Raw genomic sequence first — 17192 nt, 5'->3', positions numbered from 1 at the left:
GGAAATACCGGAGAGAGAATTATGATAAAGGCATCTCAAGAGGGATAATGAATTATTATGGGTCTAAACAGCAGCTCTCTGAAGAACTATATGTACAGCTGAGTTATTACAAGGACAGGACAGACTACAGTTAAAGCAGCAAGCATTCCTAGATGGAAAAGATTCCAGAAATCTCAATGTAATGCTTTCCAATAGGAAGAGTGTACAAAAAACAATAACTGTAACAAGAACAACAGGGAGTCTGGTGCCACCTTAAAGACTAACAGATTTATTTGGGCATAAGCTTTCGTGGGTAAAAAAATCCACTTCCATATTCACTTTCTCCACAGTAGTCATGATTGTATTGTCCTTTATCAACCCCCCTCAGTCATCTTTCTTCCAAGCTGAACAGACTCTCTTCATGGGGAAGCTGTTCCATACCCCAATCATCTGCTCTTACTATTTCCAATTCTAATATATCCTTTTTGAGATGGGCTGACCAGAACTGCATGCAGTATTCAAGGTGTGGTCATATCATGGGTTTAAATAGTGGCATTATGATATTTTCTGTCTTATTACTGATCCCTAGCCTAATAGTTCTTAATGTTGTTAAAAAAAAAACAAAAAACTGACTGTTGCTGCACATTGAGCAGATGTTTTCAGAAAGCTATCCATGATGAGTCCAGGATGTCTTTCTTGAGTGATAAAAGCTAACAGACTCCATCATTTTGTATGTATAGTTGGGTTTATGTTTCCCAATGTGCATCATTTTGCATTTATTGACACTAAATTTCATCTCCTGTTTTTTTGCCCAGTCACCCAGTTTTGCGAGTTCCCTTTGTAACTCTTCGCAGTCTACTTTGGACCTTATTATCTTGAGTAATTTTGTATTGTCCACAAACTTTGCCACTTCGCTGTTTACTCTTTTTTTTCCAAATCATTTATAAATATGTTGAACAGCACTGGTACCAGTACAGATCCTTAGGATACCCTGCTGTTTACTTCTCTCCACTGCGAAAAATGACCATCTATTCTTAACTTTTCCCCCTTGTCTTTTAACAAGTTACTGATTCATGAGAAGACCTTCTCTCTTATCCCAGCACTCCTTACTTCGCTGAAGAATCTTTGGTGAGGGACCTCGTCAAAGGCTTTATAAAATCCCAACTACGCTATATCCACTGGATCCCCCTTGTCCACGTTTGTTGACCCCCTCAAAGAATTTTAATAGATTGGTGAAGCACAACTTCCTTTCACAAAAGCCACCTTGACTCCTCCCCAACAAATCCTGTTCCTGGATGTATCTGATCATTCTGTGCTATAGTTTAACCAGTTGGCCCGGTACTGCAGGCAGGCTTACCGGCCTGTAGTTGCCAGGATCGCCTGCAGACCCCTTGTTAAAAGCGGGCGTTACATTATCTGCCCTCCAGCCCCCGGTACAGAGGTACTGCTTCCAGCCACGGGTTTCCTACCACACCGAGTAGCTCTGCAGCTTCACAGCGGACATAGTCCAGAGCCGGCCACAGGTGACCAGCCTGGGCTCGGCCCCTGTGGCCAGCGGGGCTGCTGGCAGCGACTCCCGCCGCACTGTGCAGGGGCCCGGCCCGCGCGGCCCCGAGAAGGGCAGCTCCGCGCGGGGCTGGGGCGAGTCACCGCGCTGCCCTGGAGCCCCCGCCCCTCCTGTCAGGGCGCAGCGGGCTGGGCGGGCGGCAGTAGACCGCCGGCTCCCGCTCCCACCGCGCCAAGGCCCGCGGAGCCGCCCCCTCGCCACACCGCGATGCTGCCCGGGCCGGCTCCGGCCCGCAGCTCCGCTCCCGCTGCCCAGCCCGCCTACCTGGGGCCCGCACTCACCGCGCGGCTCCCACGATGGCGGCGGCACCGAGCGCGGCCTGAACCCACTGAGCCGCCTTCCCCCGCGCTCCCCGCCCCGCCCGGGCACGCCCATCCCCCCGTGGCACGCCGGGAAAGCGAGTCCTGCCGCAGCCAATAAACAGCCCCGGCTGGGAGCGCGCGGACTACCATTCCCGGCGTGCCACGCGTCACGGCCGCCCACCGACTCCCAGCTTGAATGAAAGGCAACGAAACAACATTCTGCCGTTAGCGCGCTTTAGCCGCAGAGCGTTGTGGGATAGTGGCGGAGCGCGGCGCTGTGGGTTTCCTTTACCTCAAAACTCCGCTCTTGGCGGGACTCGGCCTAGCCCGGCAGCCGCTTGGGGACAGCGCGGGGTCAGCTGCTCTGCGGGGCGAGGGGTCCCCGTGGAGGGCCTGGCCTGGCTTGGCCGCCCCGCTCTCCTTCGGGGTGGGGCTCAGCTGTCAGCGCCGCCGGCTCCAGCGCTGCCGTACAGGGAGCAGCCGCTCTGGCGGGGCCGGGGCCTAAGAACAGTCGGTCCCCGGTCCCCCTTCCCTTCTGCCCCCTGAGCCCGCACACCCTGATCCGCGGCACTGCCTCCCTCTCTTCCAGCAGCGGCATCACCCTCGCCTTGCAAGCCGCTGTGTACACTCACCCGCCTCCGCGAGGCCCCTGCTCTCTCCGCCCCTCCTCCCTGCTCTCTTCTAGTGTCTTTTGAGTCTTGGCGTCACACCTTCCCTCATGCTGCCTTTCGCTGGGACACGCTCCCATTTCTACTTGGCCAAGCAGCCTCTAATATCTCCTTCAGCGCTCTCCTTAAACCCCATCTTCTTCTTCCAGGGGGAAGTGACATCATCTACCACGGTGGTGCTGGTGGCATAGGTTCTCTGCCTCCTGAAATCCATGCACCCCAAAGAAACTAGTCCATTAGTTGCCTAATGGCCACTCCTAAATGGAGGCAAAGACTAGAGAGCTATTTTGTCAAGAAAATTCATCCCAGACTGGAGGGGAAGACATAGTGGTGCCTAATCTTAGAAGGGCAGAAAAAGAAATGGAAAAATACCAACCAAACAGTTAAACAAAGGAACTTTTGCAAGAATTCAAAGCAATGGAAACTGATTTTCTTACTAAATGCCTGGCTGTTAAGGAAAAGAAGAGAGAGCTGATTTTGATGATAGGATAAGGACTTCTGATGTGGGAGTCATGAGAAAGTGGACACAGCGGTCCATCTGCAGTTGTGAGTGAAGCAAGAGGTAAGGAGAAAGGAGGGAAACGGTGCAGATGAAGAATGTTAGAATCAAACGGAAAGTGTGGAAAAGAGAAAACTTGTTTTATTGCTCCAAAGTATTCTTAAAGACTTGCTAAATTTAAACTTAGCAAAAGCTGCAGTGGCCCACTGAGCCCTTTTCTCCCCTCCTGCAGTGGGAAGCTATCCTGTAGACATAATAGTGCAGTGATGCTATTTCAACAGAAAGAGGTAATCATGGAAGAAGGTGAGAGAATAAAAATGTCCATACAAGAACATAGTCTGATGTTTCTAGACCTCTTGGCCATGAGTGAGCCAAATGAAGGAATTGGGTAAAGTTATTAAATCAATCTGAAAAATGAACAGATGTGATTTTCCCCATAAAGCTCACCTAACTTTCAAAACAAGAGTTATATTGAAAAATCTGAAAAAGAAATACTCCCTGGGAATGGCAAGTGAAGAAACAATGAGACTGGAAGGGGCAAGGTAGGCCTCTGGCAAATAATGAAGCCCCAACGGAGAAGAATCCTAAAGCGGGGCAGGGGAAGTATGAACCAACACAACTCCACTGGAAACGTGCACAATTCAGTAAAGTGGCAGACAGCCCCTAATGACACATAACAGAGAGGGTTTATAAGAAGGGTTTATAATTATATGGAAATGAAAAATGCAGAAACAGGTATTTAGAGCTGTGAGGTTCAGGATTTTGAGAAATAATCCAGCCACTGTCTTGGACCTCATGCAAGGAGTGGTCAGAGCTCCCCCAGCTTCCAGGCAGCATAAGGGCCATGAAACCATGGTTTAAGCCCTGAAGATTCCCAGCTTTCCACAGGTCATCCCAGGAGGCTTCTACCTGACTCCTGTCGCAGTGACCGCAACTGGGATGAGACTTTCTTTTCTTTTGTGCTCATGAGTTCTGCCTCCCAGAGCAGTTGGCTGGACAGAGGCAGGACTGCGGTTGAAAGCTGAGGAAGCTAGGGTGCTGCTGGAGTGGGAGAGACAAAAGGAATGGAGCCACAGTGCAGTATTGAATGCAGCAGGCAGCTTCCCTCAGTAAATTCCCAGGCTTGTTAGTGGGCGTCTTTCCCCCTGAAAACATAATCGCATCCCCTGACAATCCCTTGGCTCCTCACAGCTTAGAGCTGGTGACTGCAGGTGGCTGATGCCATCCTTGGGCTGGAAGCCTGGATGAGCAGTGACCTGGGCAGCCAATTTCCTGTTTCTCTTCCTCTGGCTGGGCCACAGGCCCATTCTTCGGATGAAAGGGGGCTCTGTGCTCTCTCCCTGGGCTTTCCCCACAGAGCTGCCAAGTCACTAGTTTTTAGATGGAGAGTCCATCAATCTGGTCAACCTTGGTCAACCTGTGGAACTTGTTTTCAGGAGATGTTGTGAAGATCAAAACTATAAGGGGGTTAAAATAAATTAGATAAGTTTACAGAGGATAGGTCTATCAATGGCTGTTAGCCAAGATGGTCAGGGACCCAACCCCATGCTCTGGGTGTCCCTAAACCTCTGACTGCCAGATGCTGGAACTGGATGATAGGTGATGTATCACTCAGGGATTGCCTGTTCTGTTCTTTACCTCTGTAGCACCTAGCATTGGCCACTCTTGGAGTACAGAATCCTAGGCTAGATGGACCATTGATCTGACCCAGTATGGCCATTCTTATGTTCCCCCTCCAGCTCTCCTGCCATGTCGAGCTTTCTGGCTGCCCAACTGAGCTGTGTTCTGTGCCTTACACCTACTGCTGCAGGGAAGGAAGGAAGCACAACTATCAGCAGCAAGCAAAGATAATCCTTTCTCCACCAGCCCTGACTGCAGGGGGCTGTATATCATGGGTAGGGCTCCCTCTCCCTGACTGGTCAGAAGCTGCAGCTGCCTTCCACTCCATGGAGGGCAGTGCTTTCAGAGGAAAAGAAGAACCCGTCAGCTATTGAGAGGAGCGGAGCTCCAGGAGCTGTTTTGTTTGAAGATTTTGTGAGGAGGGGCAGAGTACTGATTGTGTGAGGGGCTGAATGCTGGGTGGCTTGTGGAGGGAGGAGAGAGTTGCATTGTGGGGATGTTTTGCTTCTGGGAAAACTGTTCAGACATTTCAGAGTAACAGCCGTGTTAGTCTGTATTCGCAAAAAGAAAAGGAGTACTTGTGGCACCTCACGAAAGCTTATGCTCAAATAAATTGGTTAGTCTCTAAGGTGCCACAAGTACTCCTTTTCTTTTTGTTCAGACATTGTCTCCCAAATGGTTTCCAGGCACAGGCAGATCTCGTTGCCCTTCAATTTCCAGTTCAATCTGTGGGCTGGGAGTTGCTGCTGCAGCTGGCTGGGCTGGGCTCCAGCCCTTTGATGTGAGGGAGAACAGGGGCAGCAGCAGCTGCTGCTTCCTGGTTCTGTATTAATAGTGGTAGTAGCAGAGGTATTCTCCAAAATGAGATCCAGATGGGAGACCCATTGTGCTGGGTGCTGTATAAACACACTCAAGAGACAATGACTACCCTGGCGAGTTTACATAAGAATGGCCATACTGGGTTAGACAACTGGTCCATTTAGCCCAGTATCCTGTATTCCAACAGCGACTGGTGCCAGTTGCTTCAAAAGGAATGAACAAAACAGTACAGAGTGGTAGCTGTGTTAGTCTGTATCAGCAAAAACAACGAGGAGTCCTTGTGGCACCTTAGAGACTAACAAATTTATTTGGGCATAAGCTTTCCTGGGCTAGAACCCACTTCATGCATGGAGTGGAAAATACAATAGCAGGTATATTTATACATAATACATGAAAAAATGGGAGTTGCCTTACCAGGTGGGGGGGGGTCAGTCTAACGAGACAATTAAATTATCAGTAGAATACCAAGGTAGGAAAAATCACTTTTGTTGTGGTAATGAGGGTGGCCCATTTCAAACAGTTGGGAAGAAGGTGTGAGTAACAGCAGGGGAACATTAGTATGGTAAAATTAGGTTTGGTAATGACTCATCCACTCATGGTCTTTATTCAGGCCTAACTTGATGGTGTCCAGTTTGCAAATTAATTCCAGTTCTGCAGTTTCAAGTTGGGAATCTGTTTTTGAAGTTTTTTTGTTGAAGAATTGCCACTTTTAAGTCTGTTTATTGAATGACCAGGGAGGCTGAAGTGTTCTCCTACTGGTTTTTGAATGTTGTAATTCCTAATGTCAGATTTGGGTCTATTTATTCTTTTGCGTAGAGACTGTCCAGTTTGGCCAACCCTCTGTAGTTTAGTCAGAGCTTTAGGAACATCCATAGCATCGTGTTGCATCCCTGACCATCTTAGCTAATTGCCATCGATTACATTATCCTTCATTAACTTATCTAATTCTTATTTAATTTTTTGAATTCGGTTATATCTTTTGTGTTCACAACATCCCCTTGCAACAAGTTTCACAAGTTCACTGCATTGTGTGAAAAAGTACTTCCTTATGTTTGTTTTAAACCTGCTGCCTATTCATTTCATTGGATGACTCCTGGTTCTTGTTTTATGAGAAAAGGTAAATAACACTTCTGTATTCACTTTCTCCACACCAGTCATGATTGTATAGTCCTTTATCATATCCCCCCTCAGTCATCTCTCTTCTGAACTGAGGTCATGTGGAAGCTGTTCCATTCCCCTAATCATTTTTCTTGCCCTTACTATTTCCAATTCTAATATATCTTTTTTGAGATGAGGTGACCAGAACTGCACACAGTACTCGAGGTGTGGGCATATCATGGGTTTATATAGTGGCATTATTATATTTTCTGTCTTGTTATTGATCCCTAACCTAATAGTTCTTAATGTTGGGGTTTTTTTTGTTTTTTGTTTTTTTTTGACTGCTGCTGCACATTAAGCAGATGTTTTCAGAAAACTATCCACGATGATTCCGGAATGTCTTTCATGAGTGATAAAAGCTAACTTAGACTCCATCATTTTATATGTATAGTTGGGTTTATGTTTCCCAATGTGCATTACTTTGCATTTATCAACACTGAATTTCATCTCCTGTTTTCTTGCCCAGTCACCCAGTTTTGTGAGATCCCTTTGTAACCCTTCACAGTCTGCTTTGGATGTAACTCTCTCGTCAGCTCTCAATTGTGCAGAATTCTCATGAGTCAAGGCCATCTCCATTGTGAAAACTTCTGTATCTCTCTGATGCAGCAAAACCCAGAGAAATCTCCCCTGCAGGAGAGCCTCAATGGTGAGACTTTGGATTAATGCAAGTTAGTCTGTCTGGTGTACGTGGCCAGGATGGAAGTGTGGTGGGGGCAGGGGAAAGCCAAGGCAATGGAGATCACAGCCTGGATGCTATCTAGGCAGGGCCACCATAGAACTGACCTTGCTGGGGGCCTTGTTGGAAAGGAGGATTGTGCTTACTCCATGGCTGAGCTCTGAAAAAGCCAGCTGAGCGAGCCCTTGAGAGCAGGCTGAGCCCACTGCAGCTGGTGCAGATCTGAGGGCAGCTTTACATGCAGGCTCCTGAGGCTGCTCTGACAAAGGGCCCAAAGCAGAATTTTCAGCAAAATGCTAACATTTTTCCTGTAGAGGATTTCGAAGGAAGGTTCTCACGGACAGCAGAGGAGTGGAGGCACTCGCTGGCCAAAAGCAGTGCACTGGGACTGATGGTGCAGAACAACACGGTGGTCAGCAGTGGGAGTCTGGATCCAAGGGGAACAGAATTTGATAGCAGAGCTGCCTCCAAAGCTAAATAGATGGAATTATCCTGCAGTGCAGGACATGGCAGCAGCTACCCGGCCTCTGGAAAGGACTGGAGCCATCTTATCTCTCCCTACTTATGCAGCAGTTAAGTGGCCTGTGGGAGTCTAATTCTTCCTCCTCTGCCCAGGGTAGAATGGGTCACACAGGTCCAACAATGCCACTTCCAGCTCCACTATCCCAGATCCATGCTGCTCCATAACATTGATTCAAAAAGGGTGGAAGGAAAGGACCTCCTCAGAAGCCCCCATTTGTTTGTGTATCTCATTGCATGTGCAGGAGCAGCTCAGCCTTCAGCAAACACTCCTCTGGCTCCTGCAGGAAAATGGGAACCATCCCTGTTCTGTGCAGAGGCAGTTGGGAGAACTTGGTGGGGCAGGGAAGAGCAACAAGGTTGGTTTGGGGACTTGCCCCAGTGCATCTGTTGCGGCCATGGAGGAAGCTCTCTAGGCGTGGCCCCAGGCCATACTTACCTGTGGAGCAGGATGTAGAGCTGGAAGGCACCCCAGTACACAAGGCAGGGCAAGGAAGACTCGCTAGTAACCTTTTAAGAGGAACGAGATTCCAGAAAACAAACAAAAGGTAATGCAGACAACCCAGGAAATAGCCCCATCACAGCCCTTCTCAGGATGATACCAGCCCTGATGCCCGCCTCCCTCACTGGTCACAGTCTGGTGTCCTGTGCCTGCGATAACATTAGCTCTCATGAGAGTCTCCTGATCTGCACAACAACCCTACTTCGTCCCATGGATTCTGCTATGGTTCCAGTGCCCACCCCATCAGGAGTTCTTGTCACTGAGCTGAGGCAGGTGCTCTTCAAGGAGGAACCAGAGGTTCAGAAACTGCAAGGGGGTGGGGGGGCTGGAAGGGAAACTGGGTGCAAACCTGGAATGGAAGGATTTCCAGCAGAGGAAATTTGAGAAACCCACTGAAAACTAGTTTGGGAATAGCTCTGAAAAATATCCTGCAGAGAACAATGCTGTAGTGGCTGGGAGGTTGCTGGCTAGCGGTACGTTGTAATCTCTTCCCTCTCCAGCCTAATCCCTGCATGGGGCAATACTTGTTTTTAAAACCAAAATGGGGTTAAGCAAGGTTTGAGAATAAGCTCCCAAGAGGCTTTAGACAAAATAAAAAGCAAAGATTAGCATTGAAGAGAGATTTGTGCACTGGAACTGTAAATGTGATGGATTAAAGCAGTACTTTCTCCTTGCTGTGGGTCTGGTTGGTAATTTACCCCTTTGCTTTCTGGCCCTTATGGGTGAACTCACAGATGCAGGCTCCTAGGTGCTTATTCACTTCCCTTGCTCACAGCAGACTGATTGTAGCTACTATGCTTGAGACTCCTCAAAACTGAGGAATTGTTCTTTCAGTATGCATCACCTTGCACTTGTCTTCAGAGAGAGGTCTGGGCAATTGCTCTTTAATAAATGCTCCCCTAAGAGATGTCTGATTGAACTGTGTGTTCCTCCACACCTGTCAGCTTTTCCCCAGCCCTTAGTGTAAAAACTTCTCTACTACCTTTTTAGTTTTACAGGCTGGCAATCTGGTTCTGTTTTGGTTTAGGTGGAGCCCATCTTTCTGTGTATGCACCTCCTTTCCCAAGATTCTCCAGTTCCTAATTAACCTAAATGCCGCCCTCCCAATATCATTGTCTCATCGACCGTGAGACTCCACAGTTCTGCCTAACTGTGCAAGAAACTGGAAGCATTTCAGAGACTACTGCCGTGGAGGTCCAGGACTTGAATCCCTTTCCTAACAGCCTAAATTTGGCCTCCAGGACCTCTCTCACTGCTACCATAAGTGTAGGTGCACAAGAGGTACCTGGGCTTATGCCAGCATTGCTTGCCTATCTTTTATTTTCAAAAGGAAAACTGCTACTAGAACTGAACATAGCACAGGAATATAGTGAGCCAAGCCTAAGGTGCTGTTTTACAGAGCTACTGCATTACCCTCGCCCACTTACCTTCATTTTGGAGAAGTTATAGGGAAAGTAAATGTAATAAGGCAAAATCTGAAAGCAACAGCCAGTTTTGCATCTTTCTTTCACTGTTCTTTACAAATGATTCCAGGGAACTAGTTTAGGAATTTGTGGATACCATTGCCAAAAAAAATCCTCTACAAAAATTGAGCATTGAGTTTTAATTGCAGATTTGAAGAGCCCAAAGGGTAATGTGCCAGTAAGTGAAAATAATTTCTTTCAGTACAGTGGCATTTGCAAGACTCTTCGCGTGCTCCCTGAACTGAAAACCAGTCCCCAAGAAAACAGGAGCACTCCTATCCTCAATTTCAATATGACAGGCAGTGCTGTGTGATCAACAACCTCAGCCCCGACACAGAATCCAGCTGAGTAAGAGACGCAGCTATCGAGCACATTAGGAAGTGGCACTGAAGCCCTGTTTGAACTCTCAGCAGAAGGGTAAGTGCAACCAAAGGGCATGAAGGCAGGTGTGCATTCAGGGGAAACCTAATCTGAACTGGAAAACATGGGCTCTATATATTTGCAACAGTGGGAACCAATAATAAAAGGTCCTCCAGGCAGTAGAAGTATTTGAGAAAGAAATGTGTCAAGTTACAATAGATAAACTTTGAGAAACCTAGTACAGGACTGAGGCTGCAGGTGTCCCACCTCCATTCCCAGCTTTCCTTAGAACCTCTCTGGAGGTAATGCTTACCTTCTCCCACAAAGGTACTATGAGGCTACAGTCAGTGTGTAAGGCAGTGAGACACCTCATCTATGACATGCTCTGAAAGTACTAATTGTGAGACTGCATTACATAGGATTAGATCAGATTCAACAAGTCAGTTGTTACACTCCTGATGTTTGGAAGGGCACCTCAGCCTGTACTAAAGTGCACAGTGCCAAGTTGTGGTTTAGACTAGGACACTTTGCAGATACGAACTAGACCTCTGGTATTGTAAAGACAGGCCCTCAGGGCACCATTCATACATTATACAGCACTGAAATAGGAAACATAACAAAACAAAATAGACTTTATTAAAATTAGGCATGTTAGCACCTCAGTGTAACCTGGAGAAATGGAACAGTCCAGCAGTTAACCAGTCCAGCACTCCAAATAGCTGAACGTCCTGAAGTGCATTACAATGGTAGAAAAGTACCATGACTATTACAACACGCACATTCTAAACACTCTCAGGCAGCTAGGAGGCACAAATAGTCTCATTTATAATATGCAAGAAAAAGAGACGTGCTGCCTATTGTCTTGATGGAAGTATAGCTATCAAAGTGAGATCGATTGACCATGTTACATGAGTTAAATCCGACACAGTGTAGCAAGCAAGTTTGCCAGTCCTTCCCCCATGAAAACTTGATGCAGTTGTGACTTGCACTGAAGTCTGCACATTAGGTAGCTGCAGTCTGAGCCAGGTATCAGATTGGAAAAATAAATTAAAAATGAAATTATACATATTTTTAGTACATGAATAGATCTCTCATCTTCCTGATCAACCAGCCAAGTCAATAGACAAGAGAACTGACCCACTCATCATAGTATCAGCTGCACCTACTGAAGTCCAGCTTAGCTGTCTGGATACTGAATGGCAGCTGGGCATATGCCCACTCCTGTAAATCACCCATGCAGCCTTCAGACTCAGTAATGCCAGCTACAGGGACAGACTGAACTGGACAGTTGGACAGCTAAAAGTTAGTCAGTGTTACAAAGATTTCAGTACTTCCCAACTAAAGATGATTTGTACATTTAGAAAAGGTGTATAAAATCTAGTAAAATCTGCAGCCCAATCCACTCTGGAGTGTAATGTACTCTAATTACAAGAGAAAGATCTTAAAATCCCAAACCTGTAGTTAATCAATTTAACTCCCCCCCACACTTGGCTGAAACACAGAGTCCGGGCATTTTCTGATGTAATTATAGGGCACGCTTTTGGTGAATTGTTCTTTCCTAAAGCATATCACTGTTCAAATGCAAAGCATTAAATATAAGCATCAAGGTGGAGCCATTCAGGTGTATCAGACCCCCAGGAGCACTGAGTTACCAATTTCACTGGCTTTCTAATAATAATCTGAAAGTTACTGGAAGCTCAATCCAAGCTGTGGTAGTGTCACCTCTCTCCCCCCCACAATTTTTCTGGACAGTTTTGTTTTATTGTCCATGAAAAGTGGGGGACTAACACTGGCTAGTTCCAGAGACAGTGCAAGAATCCCATATGGATGGGTTATAATGCTCCTCAATCCTGGAGCAATGCCAGGATATAATCCAAACCTAGTTGTGCCAAGTAGATTACAAGCAAGCAACAAGGATTTGCAGAGTCGCTGGAGACTAAACTCATTTCACTTGTGATATAAGCGAAAATGTCAACCAAGGTCTTTGTGAAAAAGCTAGGGTTTTAAAGCCCAGTATGCCTCTTAGTTATATTTGAGGAGTCAAATGTTTAAGCCAATGAGACAAACTGTAGCTACTGAATGTGAACAAGGAATGAAGCCAGTATACCAGATCAGAATAATCCTTGTCATTGTCAAGAGCATCAAGGCATCTGTAAATCTGTAACAACTACAGGTGTAATGAAAAGAGAAAGCAATGACTACACCATACAGCAGCACTCTTTAGTTTGAAGGGATTCTTTCACACGTGAAATGGCAGTCTCTAATGGCATCAGTAATTTACTGAAGAAACATCAGCCTGACAGGGCTTCTAAAGCTTTCTCATGTCTTTGCTTAAGGAGGCCAAACAGAACACTGGTTTTCACTTCTACGGAGGACACTACACCAGTCATGGTTTTAAACATGCTTTGGCAGGGAGCAGCATGACTGCTACCCAAGTTAACGTTGTACCAAGTTTCGTTCGGTCGCTGATGCTCATCGCCCTACATCCACTTAGTGGTAACATGGGTCCCTTCTAGAAAAGTTTTGCAAATGCTGTCACAACGCAGGGACAGCTCCTCCTGAACCAGCAGCACGGGGAGACCTAGCGCTGAGAGGGCACTGGCTGCCACCTACATTCGAAGCATGGTGTCACGGACACCCACCAGGACCTGGGGCTGGAAATGCAGTGGGCAGCCAGTGTCCCCTCCCCACTCCAGTACCCAGTGGTGCTCAGGTGGGTGGAGCTGCCACAGCCAGGATGGAGAGAACAGAGCCCTGGTGATGGCGCCCATGAAGAGGCTGGCAGTCAATGAGTTTATCCCCCCGTGACCCTGCGTGGGCTTGTCCGTGGGCTTGTCCGGCACCGGGGCCGTGATCCGCAGGCTGGGCCGGGCAGCTCAGCTCACGGGCCGGGCCGCCGGGACCCCACAGGCCGGGGATGTCGGGCTCTCAGAGGCCGGGCCGCTTGCGGGCCCCGGCGCTGGCGGCGTGCAGCAGCCGGTCCTTCTCGCGGATCTCCTCGCGGAGCTGGGCCTCGGCCAGGCGCAGGCGGCGGATGCTGCCCTTCATCTCCTTCATCTTCACCTGCAGCAGGGCGATGATGTCCCGCTGCTCGTTCAGCTTGCGCAGCAGCTCCTCGGCCGTGGTGCCCGACGACAGCGAGTACGAGTGGTCCGCGGGGCCGCCCTCGGCCGCGCCCTCCTCGCCCGCCAGCCGCGCCGGCGCCTCCGGCCCGCCGAACTCCACCTGCACCGTCAGGTCGATGGGCTTCACGTCCTCGGGGCCGGGCGGGGCCGGGCCGGGCTGCGGCTCGGCGGGCAGCGCCAGGAGCAGCGCGGGCGCGGCGGGCGCCGGGGCGGGGCGGGCGCGGCGGGCGCGGGCCCCCTTGCGCTCGTTGACGCCGCGCAGCGGGAAGATGGTGGGCACGCGCACCAGGTAGGACTTGCGGCCGCCCGGGAAGTGCTCGCTGCACACGCGGTGGCCCGTGGTGGGCTGGAAGGTGCTGAAGCAGCCGCTGACGCCGGCGCGCGAGACGTTCTTCAGCCAGAGGCGCCGCAGCTCGGGGTCCTTGGGGAAGGTGTAGAAGTGCAGCGCCTTGTCGCGGTGCGAGTTGTTGTAGCAGCCCGGCACGCAGCACGTGAAGCCCGGCATGGCCCCGCCGGCCGGCCGCGGCCGAGAGCGCCCCGGGAGGGACTACAGCTCCCACAAGGCCGCCGCGCCCGCCGCCCCAGCGCCGCCCGCCGCCGCGGAACCGGAACTACCCGCCCCACAGTGCCGCGCGCCGGACTGCCCGCCCCACAGTGCACCGCGCCTGCGGGGCGCCCGACTCCCCGCCTCGCAATGCACCGCGCCGGACCGCCCGCCCCACAGTGCACCGCGCCGGACTGCCCGCCCCACAGTGCACCGCGCCTGCGGGGCGCCCGACTCCCCGCCTCGCAATGCACCGCGCCGGACCGCCCGCCCCACAATGCACCGCGCCGGACTGCCCGCCCCACAATGCACCGCGCCTACAGGGCGCCCAACTCCCCGTCTCGCAATGCACCGCGCCGGACCGCCCGCCCCACAATGCACCGCGCCGGACTGCCCGCCCCACAATGCACCGCGCCGGACTGCCCGCCCCACAATGCACAGCGCCTAGACTGCCGCCCCACAATGCACCGCGCCGGACTGCCCGCCCCACAGTGCACCGCGCCTACAGGGCGCCCAACTCCCCGCCTCGCAATGCACCGCGCCGGAGCGCCCGCCCCACAATGCAGCGCGCCTAGACTGCCCGCCCCACAATGCACCGCGCCGGACTGCCCGCCCCACAATGCACCGCGCCTGCAGGGCGCCCAACTCCCCGCCTCGCAATGCACCGCGCCGGACTGCCCGCACCACAATGCACAGCGCCTAGACTGCCGCCCCACCATGCACCGCGCCGGACTGCCCACTCCACGGTGCAGCGCGCCTACACTGCGCTGGACTGCCCTCCCCACAATGCACCGCGCCGGGAACGCGCCGGACGGTCCGCCCCACAATGCACCGCGCCTAGACTGCCCGCCCCACAGTGCAGCGCGCCGGGAGAGGACCGGACTGCCTGCCCCACAATGCACCACGCCGGGCGGCCCGCGCCTCAATGCACCGCGCCTAGACTGCGCAGGACTGCTTACCCCACAATGCACCGCGCCGCACTGCCCGCCCCACAGTGCACCGCGCCGGAGTGCCTGTCCCGCAGTGCTCCGCGCCTGCAGTGCGCCGAGCCTGTGCGCCCCACAGTTCGGGACTGCCCGACCCACAATACACCGCAGCGGGAGTTCCCCGAACTGGCGGCCCCGCAATCCACCGTGAGGGGATCGGCACGGATTGCCCGCCCCACAGTGCGGAGGGCAGGGACTGCCTGATCCACAATGCCCCGGGCCCGGACCCCCACAGCCAAGAAACTGCCTGCCCCACAATGCACTGTCGCTGAGATGAGACCCTGTGGAAGTACAGAAGATAAATACTGGTGTCATAGGGGCATATGTGTGAGAGAGACAGGCAGGCCCAGTGGTTGGGGTTCAGGTCCCTGCTCTCCTAGAGAGTCCCTGTGTGAAGCCATGCCATTCAAACTGTGCCTCAGTTTCCCATTGGTAAGATGGGGGGGTGATGTTGCACCCGCTGTGTTGTAGAGAACTGCTAAGACTAAATAAACCTTAAAAGAAAAGGAGTACTTGTGGCGATGAAGTGAGCTGTAGCTCACGAAAGCTTATGCTCAAATAAATTTGTTAGTTTCTAAGGTGCCACAAGTATTCTTTTTCTTTTTGCGGATACAGACTAACAGGGCTGCTACTCTGAAACCTGTCATGAAATAAATGTTGTGAGCCACTCAGATACTGCAGTGATGGGATGTAAACGTTCCAGAACAAATTGGATGTAGAGTCACAACACACCAGGCAACTATGCAACTCGTACCTGCTGTACTGCATCGAAGGACTTCCATTCATAACCCACAATGCACTGCATTCCTGAAACTCCCTTCCTGAGCGGGAGCTAGGCAGGCAGCTGAGCTACATAACCCACATTGGCCAGGGCATGAAAGACAGTTGCAATCTGGCAGTACAAACCACCTCCCCTTTATCCAAGCATCCTGGTCCTAGGGGTGGGGCAGCATTCCCCAGAGCTCAACAGGGACAAAGAAAGTGGGCAACCCAGTCCCACAGTATACCTTGTCCATTCAGATCTATGCCTCCCACTGCACCCACATATAAAAATGTTTCCCAGAGACTGCACCTTGCCCAAACAACTACATTTCTCTGGAAGTACTATGCTTTTTGGAATTGTTGGCAAGTGGAATGTGTCTCTGACAAAGCAATGCAGAAGGTTTACAAACAGACTACTAAGTGTTTCATAGTCTCATAGTAAAGCATAGGAAAATGCAGAGAAGCCTGTGCTCTGCAAAATAGTTCTTTATCATTTGCACCCATTATTTGAGTTCTGTCTTTTCTAAACAGACCTGTGCTCTGTTTGCTGAGGAAGATATATACCTTAAACTGTGTAGACCTTTAACAACACATGGTGGAGTTCCAGAGGAGAAGTACAAAGGAATTGGTTTAATTTTTCTTACGTAAGGCTCAGCTTCCAAAACTTTGAGAAACACTGGACCTAGTTTTAGAGTTCAGATGATCCCCATGTCCTAACATAAAATGCCTGGGCTGGGATGTATGGTGACCCTTGTGGACAGAGCCAGCTCCAGGCACCAGTGTTCCAAGCAGGTGCCTGGGGCGGCAGTCCGTGTGTTGTTAAGGCGGCCTGGTTTTTTTTTTCGCCACAGGGGCAATGCGGTGGCAGCTTGTATCTTCACAGTCCTGCGGTGGCAATTCAGTGGCAGCCGCCTTCTTCGGCTGTCTGCGGCGGCAATTCAGCAGCAGCTCCCTTCTTCAGGTGGCAATTCGGCACACTGCTTGGGGCGGCAAAAAGCGTAGAGCCGGCCCTGCCTGTGGATTAACTTCCCTCCCTCTTCCTCAATGATTTCCCCATACCTTTTGTTTCTGTTCTTCAAAGTGAACTTTTAAAAATGGCACGAGTGTGATTGTCTCTCCCAGATCAAATATATCCTATTTACAAGAAAACAAATTTGTTTTCTAAGTACCATCCATGCAAACTTACTGACATAGGTGATCCGTGTGGGTCTAGTCTGAAACCAAGTGTAAAGAGGTGTAAAGTGCAGAAGTAGGGCTCAGAGCCCCTGAAATGTCAGCACTTTCAGTAGTGGTGCTGTTGTGGGTCCCCCAAACACAAGTGGAGAGATCCAAACTACAAATGTGAACTCCAGAAGAACAGCAGGAGAGGCTAGGCCAAAGAAGCTGGGTCCCCCCCAAAGTGGGTGGGCGATTTTTTTGCTCTACCTAATTACTTAGCTTGGAGGGGGCAGGTGTCCGTGTTTGAGGCAGCTTGCACCCACCCCCGAGTCACATTGTGGGGGAGGGCAAGCTAAAAGCTAGAGAGAGGCTGCCCTGCCGCGGGGCAAGAACTACCACTCCCAGCAGACACCGCATGGCGTCAGGAACTACCACTCCCAGCAGTCACCGCGCGGTGGGCCTGGTCGGGAGTTCTCGCGAGGTTT

General features: G+C 50.7%; 2 protein-coding genes across 7 annotated transcripts in view; both read right to left on the bottom strand.

Annotated features, from left to right (window-relative positions):
* Positions 1-2620, bottom strand: part of NUTF2 (nuclear transport factor 2) — a gene marked incomplete at its 5' end in the record, with an annotated part of 53713 nt that extends 51093 nt beyond the window's left edge. For 2 of the 6 annotated variants that reach the window (XM_084644464.1, XM_084644465.1), the window contains one exon: positions 1828-1921. In XM_084644464.1, coding sequence (XP_084500590.1) covers positions 1828-1921 — 94 coding nt within the window. Of the gene's footprint in view, positions 1-1336; positions 1359-1810; positions 1922-2140; positions 2390-2480 lie in introns of those variants that run through there. The other 4 variants (XM_084644467.1, XM_084644468.1, XM_084644466.1 and 1 more) reach the window with 4 other exon arrangements.
* Positions 2621-10737: 8117 nt separating this feature from the next.
* Positions 10738-13901, bottom strand: THAP11 (THAP domain containing 11). Its single transcript, XM_084644872.1, has one exon. The coding sequence runs from the start codon at positions 13760-13762 to the stop codon at positions 13061-13063; it is 702 nt and encodes a 233-aa protein (XP_084500998.1). The 5' UTR covers positions 13763-13901; the 3' UTR covers positions 10738-13060.
* Between the last annotated feature and the right edge of the window lie 3291 nt (positions 13902-17192).

This window comes from Lepidochelys olivacea (genome assembly GCF_965140295.1).
Source record: "Lepidochelys olivacea isolate rLepOli2 genome assembly, chromosome: 12".
NCBI classification, from domain to species: Eukaryota; Metazoa; Chordata; order Testudines; family Cheloniidae; genus Lepidochelys; species Lepidochelys olivacea.
The sequence above is the reverse complement of the archived record's forward strand: the minus strand, read 5'-3'. Positions and strand labels throughout refer to the sequence as shown.

Coding starts and splice junctions, on each gene's coding strand:
- THAP11 (XM_084644872.1), bottom strand. CDS start 13,762: ATGCCGGGCTTCACGTGCTGCGTGCCGGGCTGCTACAACAACTCGCAC.